General features: G+C 39.2%; 1 protein-coding gene across 1 annotated transcript in view; it reads right to left on the bottom strand.

Annotated features, from left to right (window-relative positions):
• LOC137248664 (tyrosine-protein kinase receptor torso) overlaps nucleotides 1–19,698 on the bottom strand; it is a 193,587-nt gene extending 173,889 nt beyond the window's left edge. The window contains exons 1-2 of the mRNA XM_067779566.1: nucleotides 19,571–19,698; nucleotides 11,755–11,923 (exon numbers count right to left, since the gene is read on the bottom strand). Coding sequence (XP_067635667.1) covers nucleotides 11,755–11,868 — 114 coding nt within the window. The 5' untranslated portion in view covers nucleotides 11,869–11,923; nucleotides 19,571–19,698. The remainder of the gene's footprint in view (nucleotides 1–11,754; nucleotides 11,924–19,570) is intronic.
• Nucleotides 19,699–20,287: the final 589 nt, after the last annotated feature.

The following is a 20,287-nucleotide window of genomic DNA, read 5'->3' as shown; positions in this document are numbered from 1 at the left end:
TCCATATTGATTATTCGATAAGCCACCTGGGCTTTCTAGAGTCAGCTGTAGGCGCTCGCTAATTATACGCTCGAATATCCACCATCCTTCGCTGGAAATAGTTTACGAATTGGAAGAAAGTTCTCGGAGTTGCACTACCACAGAAAACGACTCTAGTTTATATATTCGAATTTGCGATGGCTAATTTTAATAAACTCAACCAAATTTTATCTACAATAGTTTGGCCCAAATACGGTGCAGATATTGACAAAAACGTTTCTAACTTCAATGCCATCATTCACGCTATTCTGGAAGGACATGTACCTAAGCGTAAATGTGTTTCCACTGAACTAGGCCAAATATGGTACACCCCAAGAACTGAGATCTTTAAAAAACAAAAAAAAAGTGTTGCTTCAAGCTGTACAAGAAGACGGGTTAACACTCCGACTACTTGAAGGACTCTATATTGCGTCATAAATATTTTGAATTAAATAAGAAGTGTTACAATATCTATCTCTGTGCGATGAAAAAGGAAATAACTTGCAATCCGAAAGCTTTCCATGATTTCGTGACCTCTAAACGTAGGGTTAAAGGCTTTCCTTCTGGTATGAAATACCGTGATGATTTCTCTAGCTACGATCAATATATTGCTAACTTATTTGCACAATTTTTAAAACTAACTATCCCGCTGAATTAAGTTCTTTGTCTAGTGAATACCCGTATCCACTTAGCTCACTTAACGCAATTAATATTCCATCAATATCTCCAGAAGAGGTTCTTACATATTTAACTTCTTTGAAAGAAACTTATAAATACGGTCCTGACCTAATTCCCACATGTTTTTTCAAAAAATGCGCAGAACACATCTATCAGCCCCTAACTGATTTATTCAACAAGCCCCTAAAACATGGAGTTTTTCCTTCTGCTTGGAAGGAATCTTGTCTAATACCCCTCCACAAAAACGAGAGTAGGTCATGTGTAGAAAATTATCGAGGAATTGCAAAATTGTTTGCCATCCCAAAGGTATTTGAAGCCATTGTTACCAATCAGCTAACATTTTCCATTTCTGCATTGATTGCAGACTCTCACCATGGATTCTGTAAAGGCAAATCTACCATTACCAACCTACTTGGATTCACAACTTATGTTTCTAATGGATTTAGACAAAATCTTCACACCGATGTTATTTACATTGATTTCAGTAAAGCTTTTGACAAAGTTTTCCATTCATTGCTTATCCACAAGCTAGATCGACTTGGCTTCCAACCTGCTCTCACTCAGTGGATATCTTCGTATCTCTGCGGTAGAACGCGAGAAGTAATTTTTAAAAATACTCTTTCAAATGTCATTAATGTTCCCTCTGGCGTCCCACAGGGCAGTCATGTCGGTCCAATTCTGTTCTTGCTATTTATTACTGATATCTGTACCATAATAAAATATTCAAAAATTTTAATGTATGCTGATGATGTAAAACTGTTTAGGTCCTATGCGTCTATTGAAGAACGTCCCTTGCTTCAAACGGATTTAAACTGCTTAGTTGCTTGGTGCAACGCGAATTCAATGCCGCTGAACATCAATAAATGTAAGTTCATGTGCCTCTCTCGGAGATCTTTGCCAGCAGCCTCTTACGTAATTGATAATTTTTGTCTTGTATCAGTAAATTATTTTGTTGACTTGGGAGTCACAATGGATGCTAAACTTAGTTTCAACCTTCATATTATGACTACTGCCAATAATGCTAGAGGTGTTCTATCATTCGTGAAGAGATGGTCTAAAGAATTTAGTGACCCTTATAAAACCAAAGCCCTTTTTACCACATTGGTTAGGCCGATACTAGAATACGGATCAGTAGTCTGGAATCCGCGATAGCAAGTTCACGCAGATAGGCTTGAGTCAATACAGAAGCAATTTTTACTTTTTTCTTTAAGGAATTTTCATTGGGACTCTGCACATCATCTTCCACCTTATACTAGTCGGTTAAAGCTTATCAATCGCTAGTCGTAGAGAAATGCTAGGCGTATTATTTATGGCTAAACTACTGAATGGACTAATTTCTAGCCCCTTTCTTTTGAACGAAGTAAACTTCAATGTCCCATCACGAGCGTCAAGACATTACAAACCTCTTCTTTTGAGGCAGTGCAGAACTAATTTTGAATTAAATAAAACTCTCCGGTGTTTGTATCATGATTTTAACTCTCATTCGAATTAATTTGATATAACGGATTCACTTTTTACTATAAGGAAAACTGGCCTATCCTATCTTAACTCGTAACAAAATAAAAAAATAAAATAAAAAAATAAAAATCTTTATATGCTAAATCGTTAACTTATTTAACAATTTACTATATGTATAATTATCAACTGTTATGTATGTAATACTCAGCTGATGATTTTTATTCTGTAGCTGAGCAGTTCTATCTAGATCTCGACGCTTAACAAACCTCCGCCTATCAACAACTCGGCAAAAACAAAAATAAATCCGTGCGTCATGCGGATGCGCCCCTCGTGTCGGTTGGGCGGGCTTTGGAGGGTATTAATCCGTTGGGTTTATTATTATTATTAGAAAGTCTTTCATAGGGAATCCAGCAGACAAAGTGGCCTATATGAGGATGGTTGCTCCGGCTGTTTCCCACGTTTCAGCAATAGAACAAGTCTTTGTCGTTTCCACGGGCGAGGGAACACGCCTTCTTGCATACAGGCATTAAAAAGATCAGTAACCAATGTAGTCCTAGTTGCGATCGCGGCTTTAAGGGCAATGTTTGGTACTCCATCGGATCCTGGGAATTTTTTATCAGCAACTCTTTTTTCAGCGTCCAGCACCTCTTGCTCTGTACTTTCGAGATCCTCGCTTGGATAAGTCCAGCTTGGATAAGTTCCAGGGAAAAGTGATTCGACAATAGTAGTCATTAGTATCGGCCACGTAGGTTGCTGTGATATCGGTCCTTTAACTTTGGCCATCACAGTTATGTAGGCTGATCCCCAAGGATCTAGGTCGACACTATCCAGCAGTTCCCTAAAGCACAACTTCTTGCTCTTTTTTATGGCATTTTTAAGTGCCTTTCTTTGTGCAACATAGGTGCTGTGTAACTCCGCATATCGTGGTGATGAGCATGCCCTCTGCGCTATTCTTCGCGCTTTGTGACATTTTCTACGCTCTTCCGCAATTCCGTCATTCCACCAATATACCGGAGTGTGCTGGGCTTTTTCGCGACTTCTGGGCATGGCAGCATCACATGCCATACATAGCGACTTATTGATTTCAAACGACTGGTCTTCCGCATGCGATCCTCGTACTATGGCATCCTTCCAGATAATATCAAATATTTGTGGGTCGAAAAGGTGCTGTTTCCATTTCCTACTTTGTCGATGTTTTGCTGCCACCATTCGCGGAATTTCGAGCAGTTCTACGCTAATAGCTTTATGGTCGCTGTGTATGTAGACGTTGCTTATGGACCATTTTGCTCGTCTTGCTATTTCGCTGCTAGCGAAGGTGAGATCTATAATGGATCGTCTGGTACCTTTGTCGAAGGTATATATCCCTGGTTCATTTAGGAGTTCTAGCCCCAAAGAAGTAAGGCTTTCGAGGAGAACTCTCCCTCTTTCGTTGGTTCGTCGACTTCCCCACACAGATGACCAAGCATTGAAGTCTCCACACACTAAAAGCGGGTGTTTATCTCGTGCTTCCATGGTGATCCCATATATCATGTCTTCGAACCCGGCTATGGCCATGCTCGGAGGGCATAGCAACTGAAGACGTATATACAGTTCATTCTTACCCACGTGAATCCTGCTACCTATTGGCGTCAGATTTTCCTGTGGAAGAAATTTCCCAGGTGCCCAAATTGAGGCTTTCCCTGCGGAATCTGCGTGCCAACCCTGCTCCTGGCGATTTTGGTATCGTTCAGAAAGTACAACTATGTCATATCCTCCTTCATAGACTGTTTGGGATAATAACCCTTGGGCTGCCTCGCAATGGTTTAAATTGAGCTGCAATACCCTCATGAGACAGTCATTTTGCTGCCCTCTCGTGGTGGGCATTTAAAACTGTCCGCCGAATGTTGTCCCCCGCATAGTGCGCATTTCGGTGCGTTTTCGCAACTTGCAGCCTTATGACCTTCCTGACCGCATTTCTTGCATAGTCTAGACCTATCTACAGTCTCCTTACATTTCCGAGCTATATGCCCGTAGCCCCAGCACCTATAACAGCGTTTCTCTTGCTTGACCTCTCTAATCCATCCTACCCGGATGCTTTGCGTACTAAGAACAGCCTTGGCAACATTCCCCGTAAGGCTTATAAGTGCCCACTTCGTGCCACTGTACCCTGTGCCTATGCTTTTTATAGCATTCTCATCTGGAAGTTTGATGTTGCATTGCTGGTGGAGAGCGTCACAAATCTGCTCGGGCGTAGTAATCTCATCGAGATCTCTGCACTGTAGTGTGACCATTTGTTATAACTTTAGCCGAGTTCGAGGTCTAGTTTGAGCATATTATGTATAATGCAATGAGTCGTATTTTCTCGTGTGAACCAGAATTCGTATGATATAAGAGCATTCATTCACCTCAGTGAGTGAAAGTAAATCTGACTGCCTTTATGAAGCTTTTAGTATTATATAGTAGTAATGTGAATACCAGTGACTGGGGCGCAAAGTGTCACGGCATCATACATAATCTGGCGTTTAGGTTAGTTCTATCAAGGGGAAATATCGGAACGGTAACAAAGTAGTGCAGAATCTCTTGAGGAGTGTCCCGACCCACCTTTTATTTCGGGAGATTGTTCATAGGAGTATCTGTCAGCTCTTCTATTATATCTATTTTAATTATGAAAACTGTTTCAAAGTTTCAAGCTGGGTCCAGATGGGATATACCCCGCTATGCTACCAATTGCAGGTGGAATATTTGCGCTCCAAGAATCTCCAAAGCACAGAAACATCAGTCATTTGCACACGGAAGGCTGCAAGACAATTTGTTCAACATCTTTTTCACTCAAAAGCCTAACAATATTACGAGATGTGTGTTAGGATTACTTCACAATGAGGTCTTCGTGAGGCCATGAAATCAATAAAGAGATTAACTAGTATTAAATATAAGGGAACTTGTTGTTTTTATTGTTGTTGTTGTAGCAGTGCTTCGCCCCATCCAATAGCTGCGACCGATCACAAATTTTCATCAATATCCTCTAACGGGAGTCCAAGGAAACTTGCTGTTTCGACAGGGATGGACCAAAAAGAAAGGGGTGTTAGAGGCGTTGGTTCCACATTACAATTAAAGAGATGGTTGGTGTCATGCGGTGACACATTGCAAGCGGGGCATACATTTTGTATGTCGGGGTTAATTCTGGATATGTAACCTGTTACAGTATCCAGAATGAAGTTGAGCCAGAGCGACTCGCGTTTCCCTGGGGAGTATGCGTTCCTCTTCCGCAAGTTTTGGGTACTGTTCCCCGAGTAATGGATTCACCGGGCAATTCCCGGCATAAAGGTCCGACGCCTGTTTGTGGAGTTCACCAAGGACCTGCTTGTGTTTTTTTCTTCATACGGCTGAGTTCTCAGGTGCCGTATTTCCTCAAAATGCTTACGGAGATGACTCCTTAAGTCCCTAGGCGGTGCTGGCTCATCAATCAGATGTCTGTTGGGATGCCCAGGTTTCTGGGTATTCAACAGGAACTGTTTAGTTAGCATCTCATTTCTCTCCCTGATGGGGAGTGTTCTCGCCTCATTATGTAGATGGTGTTCTGGGGATATAAGAAGACAGCCCGTGGCGGTTCTGAGCGCAGTATTTTGGCAGGCCTGTAGCTTCTTCCAGTGGGTAGTTTTTAGGCTTGGCGACCATATCTGGAACGCGTAGCACGCAAACGACTGGCCAATTGCTTTGAATGTGGCAATGAGCGTTTCTTTGTCTTTTCCCCAAGTACTGCCAGCAAGGGATTTGAGGATTTTATTACGGCTCTGGATTTTCGGAACAATTGCGGCTGCGTGCTCACCAAAATGTAGATCCTGATCAAACGTCACACCCAAGATTTTGGGGTGTAGGACAGTCGGTAGCGTAGTGCCATCGACGTGGATATTCAAAATGGTCGACATTTGGGACGTCCAAGTTTTAAATATGGTCGCGGATGATTTAGTCGGTGATAATGCCAGGTTTCGCAAGGCGCAAAAACTGCAGAGATCAGGGATATAGCCGTTCATTCTGTTGCAAAGCTCATCGATCTTTGGGCCCGGGCCGGTGGCCATTATTGTGCAGTCATCGGCGTAAGAAACGATAGTAACTCCTTCTGGTGGCGAAGGTAGTTTTGATATGTAAAAATTAAACAAAAGTGGGGTAGGACACCACCCTGAGGCACCCCTTGTTTAATTCTTCTTGGCTTTGATATTTCGTTTCTGAATTGCACCGATGCCTGCCGACCACCCAGATAATTTGCGGTCCACCTTTTAAGACATGGGGGAAAGGTAGACCCTTCCAAGTCTTGCAGTAACGTGCCATGGTTGACCGAATCAAACGCTTTTGATAGGTCTAGCGCTACGAGTACTGTTCTATGGTGGCGCTTCTGATTTAAACCAAAATTTATCTGGGTGCTAATGTCATTTAGCGCGGTGGTGGTGCTATGGAGTTTCCTAAAGCCATGCTGATGACAGGCTAGCTGCAAATTTGCTTTGAAGTGGGGGAGCAAAATGGCTTCAAGCGTCTTGGCTACTGGCGATAGGAGAGATATCGGTCAATATACTCTCCTATGTTAGCTGATTTCCCAGGCTTTAGTAGCGGGGCCACCTTGGCCATTTTCCATTTGACAAAGGTGGAAAGAGACAGGTTGAAGACATGTGTCCTATGTTAGCTGATTTCCCAGGCTTTAGTAGCGGGGCCACCTTGGCCATTTTCCATTTGACAAAGGTGGAAAGAGACAGGTTGAAGACATGTGCTAAATATTTGAAACCCTCTTTCCCTAGGCTTTTAAGCATCGGCATGGCTATGCCGTCTGGGCCCACTGCTTTGGATGGTTAATATGACCGATGGCATCCTCAACCCCTTTGGCGGTGATGGTAAGTGGTGACGCGCGGAACTTATGTTTACGTGCGTGTCTGTTGGCCCTCCGTCTATTTTTGTCGACCGTAGAATGCATTATGTATTGTCGGCAGAAACCGCTCGCGCATTTTGTCGCATCCGACAGCACTTTATAGCCAAAGGCGATGGAAACTTTTTTCATTGTGCCTAGACGGATTCGATAGGGACTTTACGGTGGACCAAAGTTTACCTACACCAGCAGAGAGGTTACAACCGCTTAGGTGCTCCTCCCATTTCGCCCGTTTGTGTTCATCCACAAACAATCTGATGCGTTGTTTTATATCCCTTATTTGGGGGTCGCCGGGATCGAGCTGTCTTATAAGGTCACGTTCTCTCGCTAAACTTGCGGCCTCCGTCGGGAAGTGGGGCCGAATTTCGGGAATTCTACCGGCGGGAATGAAACGAGCCGAAGCGGATTCAATAACCTTGCGGAAAGCACGCTCCCCTTGGCGGGCATCAGTCGGGATAGGGAGGGCAGCAAAGTGGTTGTCTGTAAAGGATTTGTATTCGTCCCACTTTCCTTTTTTAAAGTTAATGAAAGTGCGTTTTTCTGCGACGATGAAGTCGGCGGGACGCTCGAGCGAAATAAGTATAGGCAGGTGGTCGGATGCCAATGTTACCATCGGCTGCCAGTTGACGCAGTTTACGAGTTCTGCGCTCACGATTGAAATATCCGGCGAATTGTTATAGCTTCCTACTATACGTGTGGGGGCGTCTCCGTTTATAGTGCAGAACGTCGTTTTTTCCATTTGATCCGCTAACATCTCACCCCTACTGTCCACCCGCAAGTTTGGGCATTGAAATCGCCTAAGATAATGCGATTGTTTCCAGTGAGTATGCCGCTGATATCAGGGCAGTATCCACTGGGGCAACGGGTGACAAGAGGGATGTAGATGTTGATGATTTCTAGATTTAAATCGCCCGACCGGAGAGATAATCCTTGACGTTCTAAGACACTGTTCCTGCGGTCGATGTCGGGATCAAATATATGATATTGCACAGTGTGGTGTATGATAAACGCGAGGCCGCCTCCATTTCCGCTCTCGCGATCTTTTTTGTGGACATTATACCCAGAACAGGTCTGCAATGCAGATCTTGTTGTGAGTTTAGTCTCTTGAATCGCAGCAATGCGGATGTTGTGCCGCTTCATGAAGTCGACTATCTCCGTGATCTTCCCAGTTAATCCATTACAGTTTAACTGCAGAATTCTGAAGTGCATAGGGGGAGACGTCGTCGCTCTGGGAGTAAATGACGGGTGACTACGCCTGGGTTGTGGAAGGCCAGAACGCAATTGCTGTTGAGGCCCTGGGACTAGACGTCCTTGGGTAGGCATTGGGGTACCCGGTCTATTTGGGTATGCGGCCTGGCAACATGGCGCACTGAAACCCGTCGGAGGGTTGCCGTCGCGGAGACCAGAACATCTAGGAAAGTGGCACCGTCCATGGCAGGAGCTGCATTGGGCGGATGGCGCAAACGTATATATTCTGTGCTGGCAAACGATGCAAAGGGAGGTACGGACTAAGAGTCTGTTTCCCTGACTTACACAATTGCTGCCGGAAAAGGGGGGAAGAAGACGGGGGCAGGGGCTGATGCTCGGCATTGCTCCCGACTCTACTACGTAGATTACACTAGATACACTGACAAAAGTATGACCGTCCTAAAAAGATTCTTTTCCGGCAGATGCAGCACGATCATTTCTCAAGACCGGGGTCAGGAGACGGACGGCTCCTTCCCGGAGCAAGAGAATATGGAGCAGTCCCGCTGCAAGGAACTGCTGGGAGGATGACAATTTGTGGGAGGGACGTAACAAATTAAATGGCATTACACTGAAATGGCAGTCCTTGGTCGGGAAAAATCCCGAGTCACTCCGGTACATAGAACCGACGGCCTTGGGAAGCGATATTTTGTATGTCGGGGTTGATTCTGGTGATTTTGTATGTCGGGGTTGATTCTGGATAGGTAAGAGTTTAACCTGTTACAGTACCCAGATCGAAGTTGAGCTAGTGACGCGCGTTTCCCTAGGGAGGGTACAGGATTCACCGGGCAATTCCTGGCATAGAGATCCGAGGCCTGTTTGTGGATTTCACTGAGGACCTGCTTGCGCTTTTTAGCTCCTACGGCTGTGTTCTCAGGTGCTTTATTTCCTCATAATGCTTAAAGGAACTTTAGACTTATCAATTGAAATTTATTTCGCCTTGTCCAAGCGAAAAAAAAATTTCGCGAAGCACTGTTATAAACATTCTCAAGAAAAACACCTTCTCTAGCATATTTTGTATATTTGTTAAATTGCAGTTTTTAACTGCGAAAAATATTAGAAAAGTACCCACAAGGGGGAAAACTAATTTCACTGGCAAAGTGTGAAAGCACCCTTAGCAAAAGCAAATATCAAACTCTTCTTTATATTCTTTGCTTGCAACAAAAGTTTGAAGTTTTCATGTCAAATGGCGCCAGTGTCGTTCAATCTGCCGTTCTCCATAAAGAATCAACTCATAATGCATAAGATTGATCTAAACGCTTCTATGTACATACATGAAAAACTGGATATGTGACGGGGCTTTATGAGGCGTAAGCAGATGACGTCTTAGTAATCATTAGTGGCCTCCATTAGGGTAGGCGCCTTGTGAGGGCTAGTCCAATTCCATGGCTGAGTGGTTTATGGTCATAGGAGGGCGGAGGGATGCCGGCGAACAAGAATTGCCAATTCCTTCCTCTTATTCAGGGTTTTATGCGGACCATGCCTATTGGATGATTTATAGCAAGGGGATATTTTTGATTGTATTTCAGCGGAGTCTTTCCGATACCGCGCCACCTCGGAAAGTATTGATGACATCACCACAATAGGAGCGCTGCAGTGGCTGACGGTTTTCCTCCCCATATCTAATATGGGCTCGACCTTTCGGGTAGGTGGTCGTACCCCCTACGAATCTACGAATCAAGGCGTCATTTTAATAAGGAGGATAAAGGATTTTAAATTTAGTCCGTATCTTAAATTTTCCAATTATAAATTCGATTTTCTCTGACGACGTGGACAGCAATGAACTACCTAGACTATCGTACAACTGGTTCTATTTGTCTACGACGAGCCTACCAAGAAGTTGATGTAACCCTTCTAAATATTTGTTAAGTTTTAATTTATTACCCATTTCTTGTCTTGCATTTTTCCGACAAACAATGTTCTATACAAATAGAATTATTAGGCATCTCTCTACTTTGCTGTTTAAATTAAAAACATTCGTAGCCAAGTATGGCACTTTCATATTTACATTATCACCATAATTTACATACCATTAGTACTATGTTGTTAGGTACTAGCATTAACATATGCATATATCTACATGTGTTTACCAGTGGCACATCCCTGCAAAAATGGCGAGTACTCCATGCATGCATGTATGGGGTACTCGCTATGTACCAAGCGAGTGCTCCAAAATTAAACACAATTCATACAAAAAATATGGTCCAATTAACATTGCGATGTCCTAGGACTGGACCATATACTCCAGCTCAGCATTACATCAGAGTAATCCATGGAGTACTCCAGTATCACACAAGTGTACCACATGATCAAACGATTTTTGCAGGGACGTGAGAGCTTCGTAGAGCTTTGGAAAATGATTCGGCATTAACCCACATGTGGTGTGAGCACAGCGACAGAAGCTTACATTACTCATAGCATAGACTTGACTTGGCAACGTAACCTTAATTATATTTACTTAGCACATACGGTCTGCATTGTACTTAATTTTTCCCACCGTCAGTTGAGTGCGCCAATCAGGTGCTATTAACTTGCAAAGTGCATTGATGGCCTGGTGCACTCAAACGCCAAGCCTTCAATGTGTGAATCGCTGATGATAAACCGTCATTGGTTTTGAAATAGTCGGCTATACGAACTTTGTTTTTTTGTGTAATTTACTAGTTTTCTATGTATAATAATTTAATATAATATAACTTGTAAAATATACATTTTACTAAAATAACAAACCTGGTCTTGAAGACAACAAATTAATATAATAATTAATTATTTACAGACCAAGAAACCCAAACATAACTTAATTTTTCCCAAAATTAAAAGAAAAACGCAAATAAACGTGTTTGTTTTCAAATAAATGCCAACATGTTCAAAGAAATATCAAAATAAAGCTTAAAAGCATAAATGGCATCCAAAAGTACCAACGCCGCTTAGAACTTACTACGTAGGCAAACAAAAATCAACAGACTTCTAAGTCAAGTCAAGTATTTCTAAGTATTGAGTAATCAGTTACATGCAAAGCTCATTAAACAGAACCATAAGTGAGAGTTCTTAAGCCAAGTCTATACTACGTATGAGTAACGGGGGCTAGATATTCAGTAAAACAAGCAGTCAATCAGTAGGGCTGATTACATTCAACACAGCTTCATGACAATCGTAGCCAAGAATTGGCTACTTGATTACTTTGAACGTGGCATCCACAACTATGTATAAATTATAGCAAACAATAGCGATAAGTTTTGAAAAAAATATTAAATATGTTTGAAAAACGCCCAAAAATGATTTTATTATCTGTTATTTACTCCTATTTTAGTTTTTATTGACAAAATAAAAAGGACGCCACTCACTGTCGCTACCTAAAAATAGAATTAGATTTAATCTACTACATACTACTTCAAAAAAATTTTCATTTGCTTTCGAAGCTCTGCCGGCGTTGTGCACCACTGGTGTATTCATAGCATATTATTTACCTTAAAAGGAGCGCCAGCCTCAATGACGCTCGTTGATTTTTGCAAAGTAACGGGTGGCAATAAAGAAAGCAACAAAAACGGAATGAGCTTCATTAAAAGGAGTTTCCAAAACATTTCACAGTTTAGCCAATATACCGACTTGTTTTCGTAATATCAAACTTTCCAGGGACTGTAAATAAAGATAATTTGATGAATTTAAACAAACAAAAATTATACTGAACGGGTAATTGTACCTGCATAAGTGGTACAGCAACACATGCCTTGATAAGCGGATTATTAGTAAGTGCATTGGATATCATTTCATTGTTGTTTATTATAAAATTTACGTTAAGTCATCATTATTTTATTTAACTGTTTTCTCAGAAAAAACTGTGCACATTTATCGACGCACAGTGGGGTCGGCGGCTCAAAATTCTGAATTACATTTTTTACATCAGAATCGCGTTATCTGCATCAAACCAGTTAATCTGAATGCCCTTAACCCTTAATGTTCATGGATTAACCCTCTGTGCCCATTTCTTAGTTCGGAAATTAAATTATTTGAATCAGAATCTAATAAGGTAGTAAATTTTCAGCATTTTAGCCCTTTAACGATTTGGAATGTACATGCCTGGGAATCTGGATTCGGGTTAACCGCCAATGCAAAAATTTGAAAAGCGTGGATGCACTGTATACGATAATGAAGGAATTCCATACGCTAATTGCAAAGCAAAAGATGGTGTATACAAATTTACATCTGGTTCGTCGTTAATGTGCAGAAGTTTTGAAACTAATGCAATAACTTGGCATCGCAGATTAGGTCATATAAATTTTCAAAGTTTGAAACAAATGAAGCATATTGTTGATGGATTAATATTTGATGACAAAACAATCGACACTAATTGCACAGTATGTGCACAGGGAAAACATTCAAGAAAACCCTTTCAGCATAGTAAGTCGAAATCAAAAGAACTTTTAGAGATCATACATTCTGACCTGGTAGGGCCAATGGAAACGCATTCCATTGGTGGAGCTAGATATTTCATCACGTTTATAGATGACTATAGTCACAAAGTACTTTTATACTTCTTAAAGCAAAAATCCGAGGCTATAGAAGCGTTCATAGAATTTAAAGCGTATGTTGAGCACCAGACACAACGTAAAATCAAAATTTTCCGCAAAGATGGGGGGTCTGAGTAATGTAGTAAACAATTTTTGCAAATTTTTAAATCGTCAGGTATCCAACATCAAATGACAAATTCGTATAACCCACACACAACAAAGCGGTACTGCAGAGCGTATGAATCGCACTTAAGTAGAACGAGCTAGGTGCATGATTTTTGATGCAAATTTAGACGATTCATATTGGGCTAAAGCATGTGCGATGGCAGCGTATATTGTGAACAGGTCACTTTCTTCAGCATTAGTTAACAAAACACCAGAAGAAGTATGGTCTGGAACAAAAGTACATTTCTCATTTGAGAATCTTTGGATCCACAGTGATGGTTCATATTCCAAAACAACTTAGAACAAAATGGAATGCGAAGTCAATAAAGATGATATTTGTCGGTTTTGTTGGTGATAAGAAAGGTTATCGCTGCATTGAACCCAACACTAAAAACTCACAGTAAGTCGTGATGTAATTTTTCATGAGAGCCCTCCAAAAACGAACATGAAAGTGGATATTAGTACAACGATTGTTGATTCGGATAAAGTGAGGGACGTGGACTTCTCGTATGAAGATTATCCGAACCAACAAATTGAAAGCATGCAAAATGCGAAAGATAGTTCAGTCTCAGGGAGGGATGACGCATTAGAAACTTTTGTGACGCGCATCCAATTGATAATACAGTAAGCAGTTTATCAGAAGTCGGTATAGATAATGAAACTAATCAATATGATAGCGATTATGTACAAAGTGACCCAAGTTATAAAGATTTGTCGATACAAGAAACAAGAAGGTCTTCGCGTAAGCCAAAACCCAAAGTTTTAGATGGGTATGTTTCATATATATCACGTAGCGAAAAATGTTCAGACCCGGCTACGCTAACTGAAGCCTTGAATAGCAAAGATAATAAAAGATGGCAGAAAGCCATGTAGGAAGAAATTATTTCGCACAATACGTGGACTTTAGCTGAGCTACCTAAAGGTCGAAAAGCCATAAAAGGCAAATGGGTATTCAAAACTAAGCGCGATGACAACGGAGATATATTGCGTTACAAAGCTCGATTTGTTGCGAAAGGTTGCGTTGAAAAGTTTGGTATAGATTACCAAAAAACATTTTCCCCCGTCGTTCGTTACACGACAATTCGTTTTTTAATTGCGTTAGCTGCAAAAAGAGGAATGAAAATCGATCAAATGGACGCTGTATCCGCATTCTTTAAAGGAGATTTAGCAGAAGAAATATATATCGCAAGTGGGCAAGTTGCATAGAGCCATGTATGGTTTGAAACACGCTGGTAGGCAGTGGAATCATAAGCTAATTACAGCTTTAAAGTCTTTCGGATTGATTCAGTCGAAACTTGTCCCATGTGTGTTTTTTAATACAGAACTAAATCTTATGTTAGCAATATATGTGGACGATATATTAATTTTTTGAAGTGATCCGACGGTGCTAGTCAAATTGAAATCAGCACTTAGTACATGTTTTAAGATGAAAGACATGGGATCAGCTACGCATTGTTTAGGTATTCGAATAAATTAAATAAAAGATTTTATAGAATTAGATCAGTCGAATTATATCAATGAAATACTCGAGCGTTTTCATATGGATAACTGTTAGCCGATATCTACGCCAAGTGATCCGAATGTTAAGCTATCTAAAAATCTTGGATCAAACACAGAGTCACTCATCTTAATCGCATCCCGTACCAAGAAGCAGTGGGTTGTTTGCTATATTTAGCACAAGGCACTCGCGCCGATATCGCCTTTGCAGTCAACGACGTGAGCCGATTCAACGCGAACTACAATTCATCTCACTGGTCGGCGGTGAAACGTATATTTCGATACCTAAAAGGGTGCATACATTTAAAACTACGATATATCAAACAAATCGACGATGGCATCTCAGGCTTTTGTAATGCAGACTATGCATCAGATGTTGATAACCGACGATCATGCAGTGGTTACGTGTTCAAGTGGTCCAACGCGGAAATTACCTGGAACAGCAAGCGTCAACCAACAGTGGCGTTATCGACAACTGAGGTAGAGTATTTGGCAGCTGCAGTGAGGAAAGCTATGTGGTTGAAACAATTTGTTAATGAAATCGATCCCATGCCTCAGAAGGCTATTCCCTTAAATTGCGACAACCAAAGCTCAATTGAATTAGCTGAATCCGACAATTTTAGGAATCGGACGTAGCACATTGACGTTAGGCATCATCATATCAGAGACATGAAGGTGTAATTAAAATAAACTACATTCCGTCCGAAGAAATGGCAGCTGATAACTTAACCAAAGCAGTACCAAAGGACAAACACTCTTTATGCGTCAAACTTTGCGGATTATGCTGAACTTACAAATTTCATATGAAATATATTCATTAAAGATATTCTATTGTAAATTGAAATATTTATTACATACATATTGTGAATTTTTGGATTTAATACTTTGATGAATATTCTTTCATAAATTGAATTAGTATATTAATTTAATACATTTGTCAATTCACCAAGTGAAAGTGTTGAAGTTAGTTTAGTTTACGCAACACTGTCACTCGTCTATATCTGCTAGAGATAGGTTTGCACAACACTGTCACATGCTCATCTCTATCTTGTAATGTCATTGAAATAAATTTTGTATTCTTCCCTTAATACAACAAATCGCCGAAGAATACACACGTGTTTAATTCAATATCTCCCAACAATTTTGTATTTACTTTACATTTACACTTATACTTTAATTTAAAAACTGAAATTTTAAATATTTTGAAAAATTTAGACATCATATATAGAAAAAAAGCGACGGAATACATTCGGAAATAGATTTACAGCACGTCAGATCGCAACCACTTTTACACTAATTGTGAATTACGCTTCTATAATTACGCTTACTCACACAAGTTTTGACATCTTCTGGAATCGAATTCCAGAGCCTAGCAGCATTAACAAAGAACAGCAGTGAAGAGCACAAATATTTATTATTGTGGCGAATATTATCATCACTAAGTGATCACTAATCTGATACTAAGTAAATAAAGGCACACCAGCAATAGAGTAAGCTGCCACTCTTGTGTAAATCTAATCAATCATCATTTACTCACATACATAAAAGGCAACACACAAACACATGTTAGAATAATATTTGAATGATTTTCACATTAATTTTCTAATCATATTCGTGAACATATTTCAATCGTTTTGGTTGAGATTTTTGAATCATTTTTGAATACGATTACGATGCATTTATTCTTCATATCTCATTCAAAATGAGATACTACATAATGATCTTATTTCATCAGGGGAAGAAAGAATGCGGAAGTGAGCTACTTGGACCACAGGTCACTCGTAAACAAACTTGACCGATATACACCTCGACTACAACATCCAGCATCAACTATGATTGCCAACATCTTGAAATACGATATGGTACGAGATGTCGAAGCCATATCCAGGTACATACATATGTATGTCAAGAGAGTTCACTTACCTGGGGTTCACAACCTTTGTATTGTCTAATTTGTATTTTCTGGGAAGCCGAAGGTGGAGAAATGGTTGGGGACATCTTTTCTTAGGAGCAGTATTTACATTATTTCTTGTCTTGAAGAATAAAGTTTTAATATATTTTTTCTGAACTTCATGATTGAAAAAATGTGAGTATGTGAAAAAAATAAGATCTTCAATGAAAAGTGAAATTTTAACAAGTATAAAATTCATTATTCAGTCAACCAAGATAGTCAGAAAAGATTCAGAAAGCTGAATGAAAAATGATTAAAAATTTTTGATCACCTAAAGTAAATACGTTTGATTCAAATATGATTCCAAAATTTGATTGAAAAGCTATATTGAGTTTTTGATCATCAAAAGTATTCATATTTGATTATTTCCTTTGTTCAATTGTATGATAACTCATTATTTAGTCAGAAAGAGTAATCAAATTGTATTGATATGTAGGGAAATTCAAAACTTAATCACCTAAATGCTGAGTGGGGAATAACTAAATATTCTATAAATTCGGAAAAACTATTTTTTTTACATTCATTGATGCCTTTATACCATTTTTGACAAATATTCTGCTTCCATTTCATTTATACAACCATATATGTAATAACTCCTATCCCACTCAGCATTTAGGTGATTAAATTTTGAATTTCCCTACATTTCAATACAATTTGATTACTCTTTCTGACTAAATAATGAGTTATCATACAATTGAACAAAATAAATAATCAAATATGAATACTTCTCATGATGAAGAACTAAAAAGCATTTTTCGATCACTTTTTGGAATTATTTTTGAAGTCCTTTGATGATTAAATTTTAATATTTCATAAAAATCAACAAAAAGAATAATCAAATATGCTTACCTTTGATGATCAAAAACTAATATAGTTTTTCAATCACATTTTGGAATCATATTTGGATCAAATGTGTTTACTTTAGGTGATCAAAAATTTGAATCATTTTTCATTCAGCTTTCTGAATCTTTGCTGACAATCTTTGTTACCTTTGGTTCAAATAGCTCAATTCCACATGCTTTCTTCCCCTGATGAAATAAGATTAGCATGTAGTATCTTATTTTGTATGAGATATGAAGAATAAATGCATGATAATCGCATTCAAAAATGATTAAAAAATCTCAACCAAAATGATTGAAATATGTTCACGAATATGATCAGAAAATGACTGTGAAAAGCATTCAAATATTACGCTAAAACAATTAAAGTCCAATTTTACAATGATATCAGATATGAACAAAAAGCGTTTCGAAATATGAATCATAAATGATTATTCAAGAATAATCACATTTATGGAACATTTTTCTCCCGACGATACGTTAATTTTCGAACAGAAAATGCCTTTAAATTTGAACGTTTTTAATCATCTTGGGGTATGATATTTGAATATTTTTTGATTGAAATTTTCAAAAACTGCTGGCTGGGATATTGCTAATAGAAAATGCTCACAATGTGTTTTGAATTCGAAATCAAAATAAGACAGCCTATAAAAAGTTTGTGATTGTAGCAGCATAAGTGTGACAAGAAAAATTTTAAATTTAGGTACATTCGATTATTGAATACAAAAACAAAAACGTTTAAACGGCAGTTTATGGGCACTCTGATGTTTGGGAATGTACTTAGCCTTTTGTAGCAATAAAGGAGTATTACATATATGTATATGTCGGAGTTACCTCGACGTTTTCATTTGATTCCGTTGCGCTGGCACGATTATGTTCTGAAGGCATCATGATTAATATTTGTTTTATGAAGCGTAATGAGTACCCGAACGATGTGTCGATATTGCTGCCAATATAAAAACTAACTCTTCAAAAATCTGTCATGTATTTCAGCTAACTCCACATATCTGAATCATATATTTTCATCATATACTCTTTGCAATTTCAACAAGTGGTTTTCATCATAAAACTCTCTTTGACACATCACTCAGGGCCACATTCGATAGAGCAATATTACTCTACCTTGCTTCTAGCAAAATAATATCTCGGTAAAAAAGGAAAGATCACATGTTCCTTTCACCGCATACTATGTTACAAATTTAATTCAATGACGCAATACCAAATATGCAAAGTAGATTCTAACACAGTAGTTGAATGTCCAGACACGGCCTTCCTGACTATCACACGCCCTCGGGTGTATTCATAACACGCTCAACTAGAACATTAGCACGACGTGCATCGGTAGCTATTAAATGTAAATCCATTTTTTTGCGAGGTACAAAAATCACGTAAATCTTTACTAGTGAAACATCTACCCTGTTTTAGTAAGAATGTTTATAACAGTTTTAGCCGTTCAAACGCTTTCTCCTTAGTGATCGCAACTACCATAATATCATTCATATAGACTATACAAAAGAATGAGCAATATCACCTAGAGCTGACTTAACAGACCGCTGAAATCTGAAGGAGCATTTTTGAGACCGCAAGGCATAGTCAAAAATTCAATAACGAAAGCTGTACGTTCCACAGAATCGGGATGTACAGGAATTTGATAAAATCTACTTGCCATATCAAGACTAGAAAAGTATTTTGCTCCACGCAGTCTAGATATCTGGTCTGATATGAGAGAAAGTGGGTATTTGTCATAGATAGTGTTGGAATTTACTCTCTCGTACTCTTTCTCTGACTTCTTTTTCCACTCAACTAAGTCTGTAAGGTCGCCTCTGTACCGTTTTATTTGAATCAATCAAACATACATCTAGCCGACCAGAGTTGACACGCATTTGTGGAATACCATCAATGAACCAAATAGAATATTCTTTTAACAACTGCAATAACTGCTTTTTATCACACATATCTAATTCTTTATCATTATTAACAAAATCCTTAATATTCACTGTAACTGAGCACGAATTTATATTTTGATTTCTTGATAAAAATATATCAAATTTGTCAACAGTCATTATAACACCGAAACCTTGACTTAAAATTCACGGCCAAGCATTATATCAAATTTTAAATAACAATCCGAAATAACATGAAACAAAATTTCTAAAACATGGCCACTTATTACAACTTTAGATAAAACTTGTAACGTACTACATACTGCAATATTACCGATACCTCTTAATACTGTAACATTGCTAATTCGCTTTCCATTAAATTTAACCGAAATGGAGAGAACATTCAGCACCAGAATCAAAACAAAACTTATATGACTCACCAGACTGAAGAAGAACTCCATTTGGTTCAACCGCTGAACACGCGTTCACCCATATTTCTGACATATTTTCTTTTTTTTTAGCTAAAGCCGAACTGCTACTATTGAGGCACGTTGTTGCAATGTGTCCAACTTCACCACATTTAAAACAAGTAGATGATTTCAGAATCCTACCTGTAAACGTTTCGCGATGTACTTGATTGTTGATTGATTTTGCTTTGTTTTTAAGACGACAGTCAGCGACTTTATGGCCAATTTTCCCACAAAAATTATACTTGACGTAGGCAGGCAGCTTTAGTTTCTTGTTCTCAGTACCGCAATAAATGTCTTCCTGGACCTTACGCTTACCGAATGCTGTAGCTGACTTCTGCTTTTGATGTTCGTTGTAAATACTAGACGATGTAAACGCTGGTCTAAATTTGCAGTGTTCGCAAGAACCACAGATATCGCAATTTCGTCAGTGCTCATTGACTTCCACCGTGATTGCAAAGATGTAACCAAACGACTCCCATACAGTGAAAGATATTCCCCATCTCTTGGACGACCATTCATAATATTAATCAAAGTAGCAGCTGGTGTTTCAACACCCACAAAACTTTTCAAAAAATGTTCTTTGAATTGATTCCACGATATACCGGTGAACGACATTTGCGACAACCATTGCGATGCACTTCCCTGCAAAGATTTGCTCAACGCGACAATAAGCTTGCTACCCGCTAA

The sequence above is a fragment of the Eurosta solidaginis genome, chromosome 4 (genome assembly GCF_040869045.1).
Source record: "Eurosta solidaginis isolate ZX-2024a chromosome 4, ASM4086904v1, whole genome shotgun sequence".
Classification (NCBI taxonomy): Eukaryota; Metazoa; Arthropoda; class Insecta; order Diptera; family Tephritidae; genus Eurosta; species Eurosta solidaginis.
The sequence above is the reverse complement of the archived record's forward strand: the minus strand, read 5'-3'. Positions and strand labels throughout refer to the sequence as shown.